The sequence below is a fragment of the Fulmarus glacialis genome, unplaced genomic scaffold, assembly GCF_000690835.1.
Source record: "Fulmarus glacialis isolate BGI_N327 unplaced genomic scaffold, ASM69083v1 scaffold6399, whole genome shotgun sequence".
Taxonomy (NCBI): domain Eukaryota; kingdom Metazoa; phylum Chordata; class Aves; order Procellariiformes; family Procellariidae; genus Fulmarus; species Fulmarus glacialis.
Genome location: NW_009233800.1, coordinates 924 through 7251, shown reverse-complemented (window position 1 = coordinate 7251; position 6328 = coordinate 924). Strand labels below are relative to the sequence as shown.

At 39.9% G+C, this 6328-nt stretch overlaps 1 protein-coding gene across 1 annotated transcript in view; it reads left to right on the top strand.

Annotated features, from left to right (window-relative positions):
• LOC104082341 (ephrin type-A receptor 6-like) overlaps positions 1-5421 on the top strand; it is a 17099-nt gene extending 11678 nt beyond the window's left edge. Inside the window, exon 3 of the mRNA XM_009585442.1 lies at positions 5097-5421. Coding sequence (XP_009583737.1) covers positions 5097-5421 — 325 coding nt within the window. The remainder of the gene's footprint in view (positions 1-5096) is intronic.
• The last annotated feature ends 907 nt before the right edge of the window (positions 5422-6328 follow it).

Here is a 6328-nt window from a genome sequence, read left to right as displayed (position 1 = left end):
AATGTGTGGTGAACTGACTGTAACCCCCATTCCCCATCCCCCTGTGCCGCTCATGGGGGAGGAGGTAGAGAATTCAGGAGTAAAGTTGAGCCGAGTAAGAAGGGAGGGGTGGGGGGAAGGTGTTTTAAGATTTGGTTTTATTTCTCATTATCCTACTCTGATTTAATTGGCAATAAATTAGATTGGCAATAAATTAAATAATTTCCCTGAGTTGAGTCCGTTTTGCCTGTGACAGTAATTGCTGAGTGATCTCTCCCTGTCCTTATCTTGACCCATGTGACTTTCATTATATTTTCTCTCCTCCCCTGTCCAGCTGAGGAATGGAGTGATAGAGCGGCTTGGTGGGCACCTGGTGTCCAGCCAGGGTCAACCCATCACATTCCCCCCTGTGCATTAGGCTCATGTGTGGCACGTCTCCCCGCTGTAGGGCCGTTAGTGGGGCTGTGTCCTAGGATTGTGACACAGGAGATAGTGACAGTTTTGGTCCCAGACTCTCATGCTGTAGGTGTGAAGGGGCTGATGCATATAGCCCGGGAGCTTGCGAGGGGTTCTTGTGCTGTTCTGCGTGTGTGAGTCGCCGAGGTGGCAGAGTGGGAAACAAGGACAGAGTCTGTAGGTCTCATTCACAAATCTTTCGTAAATCTGTGTGCGGATGGATTTCCCTGTTTATGATAAGACGCTGTCTTCCAACGATAACAATCTAGTCACAATTGAATTCTTGGTCAAGCCTTATATTTGGCTTGCCTGTCCCAAAATAGACTTTTGAAAATCTGGTATTAACAAATTCAAAAATGTTTATTTTTCAGAAATAAACAGATGCATGTTAACATGCAAGTTCCTCTCGTATTGGTAAAAATGGGAATAACAGAAAGACTGACAGGTTGGATGCTATAGTATGGCAAGAGGTGAAAAAGGAAGGCACTAACCTTGTGTTACTGTCCAGTGTTCCTCGCTGTGATGGGATTTGGCCTCAAAACGTATGTCCCATCCTAGAGAGACTAACAGAAACAGCGCCTCTCAGTTCTTGGGTAATACAGCTTTTTCTTGCTTACCACATAAATTTTTTGCTTGTTCTGGGAGTCAGTAGCTAAAGCCTGAGCTCAATCATTTCAGATTAATTTGACTTGGAAAATGTTCATTGCACTTTACACATGATCAACCTTAACTGCTTCAACAATCAAATATATTGAATGTAGGCGAGTTTTGCTTGAGTGAAAACTGTGGCCTGCTGTATTTAATGGATGTAAAAGTTCAGCATTGGTTGCTTGTATCTTGATAGAGTCATAGGAGGCTTTCCTCAATCTGGAAGAGAAGTGTGATGGGGTTTTGTTGTGGTTGAGTATATTCTCCTCAGTATGTAGGTTTCCTCAATATGCTGAAAAATGTATATCTTTATGAGCTCTGAAGAGGTCTTTTGTGACAAGGACATGGAAGAGAGTAATACCATAATGGTTCATTTATAAGACCTAATAACATTTGTTCAGTACAAAATGCCTTGTGTTAGGCATTAAATTCATTGACGGTTGTGAAAGAGAAATACTTTGCGAGGAAACTGATTTACAAACTTTGCCACTAATTGGACAAAGGAACACTTTGGCTGTGTGTACAGCACAATTATGTAAAAATCACATCTTGGGGACTTCCATGGGCATATGTTGCAGTGAAGTAACAGTTCTGGCTTAATAAGGGTTTGTTATATTTGTCTTTGTGGAAGTTCAGTTTCTAGAATGTTTGTTCGTAATTGACTTTTTGTGGTGGAGCCCTGAATAACAAAAATAAATATAAGCTGAGAAAAAGATGTAGTCAGGGTGTTCAGTGAAAGTTTCCAAGTTTTTACACTACAGTAGGTTGTGGATTTTTTTAATAATGATAAGAAATTTCACTTAAATCTTAACACTTTATGTAGATATGAATTCTTATAATGTTCAGAGAGAATTCTGGCTCAAATTTTTGGAATTTAGAAATTAATTTGATTTTTCTCATGCTGCTGCTGAGCACAAGTGCTTAAATTTATAGTTTGAAAAAATGGAAACACTTTAGAATATTGTTATTATGATATAGATGATGTCCCTATGAGAACTCATAAAGTTGAGATCCAGAATCTGAAGATAATCACCTGTACTTCCTCTGAGGCAGGTTATTAATGAGTAACACATGCACAAATAAACTATAAAACACATTCTGTAGTGGAACTGTTCCCATAGAGGTTACCCATCATTTTATTCAGTCAATTATTAAAGCATTTATGCTGAGAAATGTAATTTCAAAAGCAATCAATAAAGGGTTTCCTCTTGCGTGGTGTAGCCTGGGAGTTGCAAGCAGGAGTGAAGTAACTGCACAAAGACATTTCTGACAAAGTTTGTCTTGAATACAAAAGAACGTGTATGAGTCTTTGAAAACTTGAACTGTATTTGCTTTTTGTAACACTCAGTAAGAATCAAGTGAGATGAGATTTGCTTTAGCCAACTGACTTATCCTTTTCTTCCTAGAACTTAAGGTTGAGTACAATATCGAAAGCAGTCATTTTACACAGCGAGATTGACATAAAGTCATTCTATGTCATGGACTAACTTAGGTTTCAAGGACAATAGTATTTAAAAGTTTCTCAGAAATCACACACCCCACCCCACCCCCCCTCCAAATTTTGTGTCATGTTAGAGGCATCATTTTGAGCAAAGCAGTTCGGAGGCTATGCACGAGCTTAAGCTCTTGCCAAATGAAAAAAAAAAAAAAAAAAAATTGGCTGGCAAATGCAATACTATTAACTGCAAGATTTGTGACTGACACTTTTGCATAAGAGAAAAGGGAGAGCAAGGAAAACTCCCATGGAAGTTGAGGTGCCAGTTACAGAGATTTCTCTGTCCTGAGTAGTTTAGATCAGGGTTCGCACCACGGTACTTCTTGAGGAGGCAGAAGTTGGACTGCGATCACAGCTCCTCTCTGAGCACACCCAGATCCCTGGCAGCGTGTGGGCTCACACCGCTGCTCAAGTGCCACGTGTCCCGGAGCTGCTGCAGGGTCAGAGAGCGAGGGCTGCGTGTTGCTCCCTGGCCTCTGTTGTGTGGGGAATGCTCAACGCCTTCAGCTTGATGGAGTTGCAAATGGTGGTCAGTTCTCTGCTGCGACTTACAGTGCTGAGCCTGCAGCTTTCAAGAGAAATGATGAAGATGGATGCCTTTTGAGCTGCAGTGCTGTTTGAAGGCCGTTGCAGGTCTCTTGGCAAGAAGAGAGGGTCAGTAATTGAAACTTCAAAAGGTCAGCTGCTGGATTACTTTTAGATGCCAAATTCTGAAAAGGAAACTGATTCTTTTGGGTCTGTAGTGCCATAGTGCTTTGGTGTCATTAGTGCTTTTACATCTTTTACGGGGAGCTGGAAGAGCTGTGCTGGGCAGGCAGCATCAAGTACTCACTTGCAGAACCACTTCACGTGGCACCTGGTGGTAATAGAAAAAAGGAAATGCAACTGAACATCTGACGCAGTTCAGAGATGCTGTTTTACTTTTTTTTAAACATCTGCCCCTGCTCTGGCATATCTGTGATAATCTCACAAAGGTGCTGTTGCTAGTACTTGTTTTACTGCTCTTTGGCTTTATTATTATTATTACTTATCTACTTTATAGAATATTTCTGCTTGCTAGGCATCTCACTTCCCATATCTGCGTACTCTGAACAAGTTATGATGTGCTCTTTTGGTCTTACTGCTCTCTCAGCGTCAATCTTGCTGGTGTTTGTGTAAATATTTTAGTTTGTCTCTCAAATCTTCATGTCTATCTCAGCTCTCATAATTTAGATTTCTTCAAATAATCTTGTTTAAGTATTCAAAAGACACACACAAAGTATTTTGTACCGTTCTATGCAATATCACAAACATTTAAAACAAACAAAAAGCCCAAAACATGACCTGAAGACAGAAAATCCCTAAAACTTATGGTTCATAATTTTATTTTGATGTATAAAAAGTGAATTGTATCCGAAGAGCTCATTTGCTGGGAAATGTTTGGAAGATTCTGGTGACAAGTTTACTTGTATATCCCAAAGGTCTTTCTTTCATTCTCCTTTTAGGTAGGTCACTGGCAGATAGTTTTCTGTTAAGATTTTCAGTGTTTTGTTGATTAAAAGATAAATACTTCCAAAAATAAATAGGACAGAAGAGATAGTCTGCATGTGATCAGTGGTTAAACTTGACTGTAGGATTTGAAGAGAGTCGAACTGAATACAATGAATATCCTTTGTGTGCGCAAACCACATTTTCAGTATGCCTGTTGAACAGGATTCTCTGGTTGTTTAGACTAAAATTTTCAGAAAGTCGGAATGTATTTATGTTCCATTTCTTTTCTATCAGCCTGCTCTAAGCAGTGGATAAGCGTCTCTAAGGCACTTTCAGGCAAAAAGATTGCATTTGATTGAGTGCATTTCTCTGCAATTTTCCACATGTTGTTTGTGTTTCCCTCTGTATGTAATTTTGTTACAACCTTTTTCTCCTAGTCATGCCTTATTTTCCGCTTGCTCTTATGTTAAAAAAAAAAAAAAAAAAAAAAAAATTAGTCCTTTAATGTTCTGTACTATTAATAGTGTGCCAAGAAGTTGAGTTTGTAAAAGGGGAATAATTCGTTTCTTGTTGCTTGAGGAGTACACATGTTTCTTTATCCTCTTACATACTTCTAAGACAAAAATGTTTTCTAAATGTAAAAATTGTTTGACTTCTCAGAATGAGAAGACTAGGCTATTATATTGGTAGGACTTTAAAAAAATTATTATTACCAAAGGTAATCCACAAATCCTCATGTTTCAACATCCAGATGGTATGCTCTTCTGCTGAACATTGACGTTCAACTGTACAGGATAGTTCTGTAGAGTTTTAGAGGGACTTAGGCGTTTATAAGGTGTTTAGTGCCTACAGCAAGGGTGTGGAAGAAAACATAGCCTATAGAAACTAAAGTTAATTCTTATTGGTTGCTGTATGTTATCTTTTCCCTTCAGGTTTATGCAGTAGATATTTTGTGATAATAGGGATTTTAAATAGTGCCGTTACAGCTGATGATTCATAGCAGCTGCTTAACCACCATTTGAATGAATGTATCTTGACATCATTGCAGCCGCGGTGAAAAGCGGCAGCTCTTTCTCGTACTCCGCGTTACCTGCGGAGCCAGCCCAGGCCTCCACTGGAGCAGCCCCCACGGCCCCTCTCGCAGGAGCCGTTCTGCTGCTCGTGGTCTCCCACGTCTCGCCCCTTCCGAAGCTCCGTCTCCGCGGCACCAGCAGCCGGTCACTGCTCCCTGCGGTTCCTCACCAGCAGCTCGTGGAGAGTCTGCCTCAGACCTGATCTCCAGACTGTCACCTGTCACCCGGACCTCACCTGGCATGTGTCCGTCACGTTTAAGAGTTGTCATAATCCAAGTGGCAATACATAGGTTTTTGTGACTGAAGTAGCTCTAAAAGGCTAAATTAACGAAGACTTACGTACTGTCTGACACATCTCCTAAATGCAGTCCCATAGTGATTTAGTTGATGTGCTGGGAGTCTGTTTCTTGAAGGGTTTTGTGTGTTCTGGGGTTTTTTTGTTTTGGTTTGGCTTTCCCTGCCCTCCCACCCGTTAATTTAGTTTTAGGAGTCCCATCAAACCACAGGAGAATATTCTGCAGGGAAGAATCTTGACTTCACCAGAGGTGTCTGACCTGGTGATGGTGGTCTTTTGAACAGTAATTTCTATGAATCTTTCCATCCTGCAAAGTAAATACCTTGCAAAGGAAGGTGATCCTTGGGAACCAACCCACTTGTGCTGTTCTAAGAATATGTCTGCTAACGGTAGAATAAATTATGTAAAATAGGTCTTGTACCTACCAGTGAGACATCTAACAGAGTTGAGGACTGCACTTGAAATGTCTCTCTTTAAAGGAGCGTTGCTTCAAAGGGATAATGATCAAAGCATGAATAAATTCCCAAAGGACATGGAAAAGTATGCATAAAGAGATTATACTCCAAATGCTAACAATGAATGTTTAGTTATTTGGTATCTGGCTATTATATAATAATACTTACGTATGTGAAATGTCTTAATTTTGCTGTGACAGCTTGTTGGTATTCCCAGATGTTAAATATTTCAAAGCTTATTTTACATATATTCATAAACAAGATGAAAGTGTTAATTCGAATTAAAATGATGCACAGTTCAGTAGCAGCCCTAATAAAGTCCCTGTGGAACAGCAAATTTAATAGCAATGTATGAGAGCAATGTATAGCAATGTATAATAGCAGTGCAGAGTCAGAATTTAGATTTCAATTTTACTGTAAACCAATCTTCAAGGAAAAACTGAGTAGTCAAGATAGA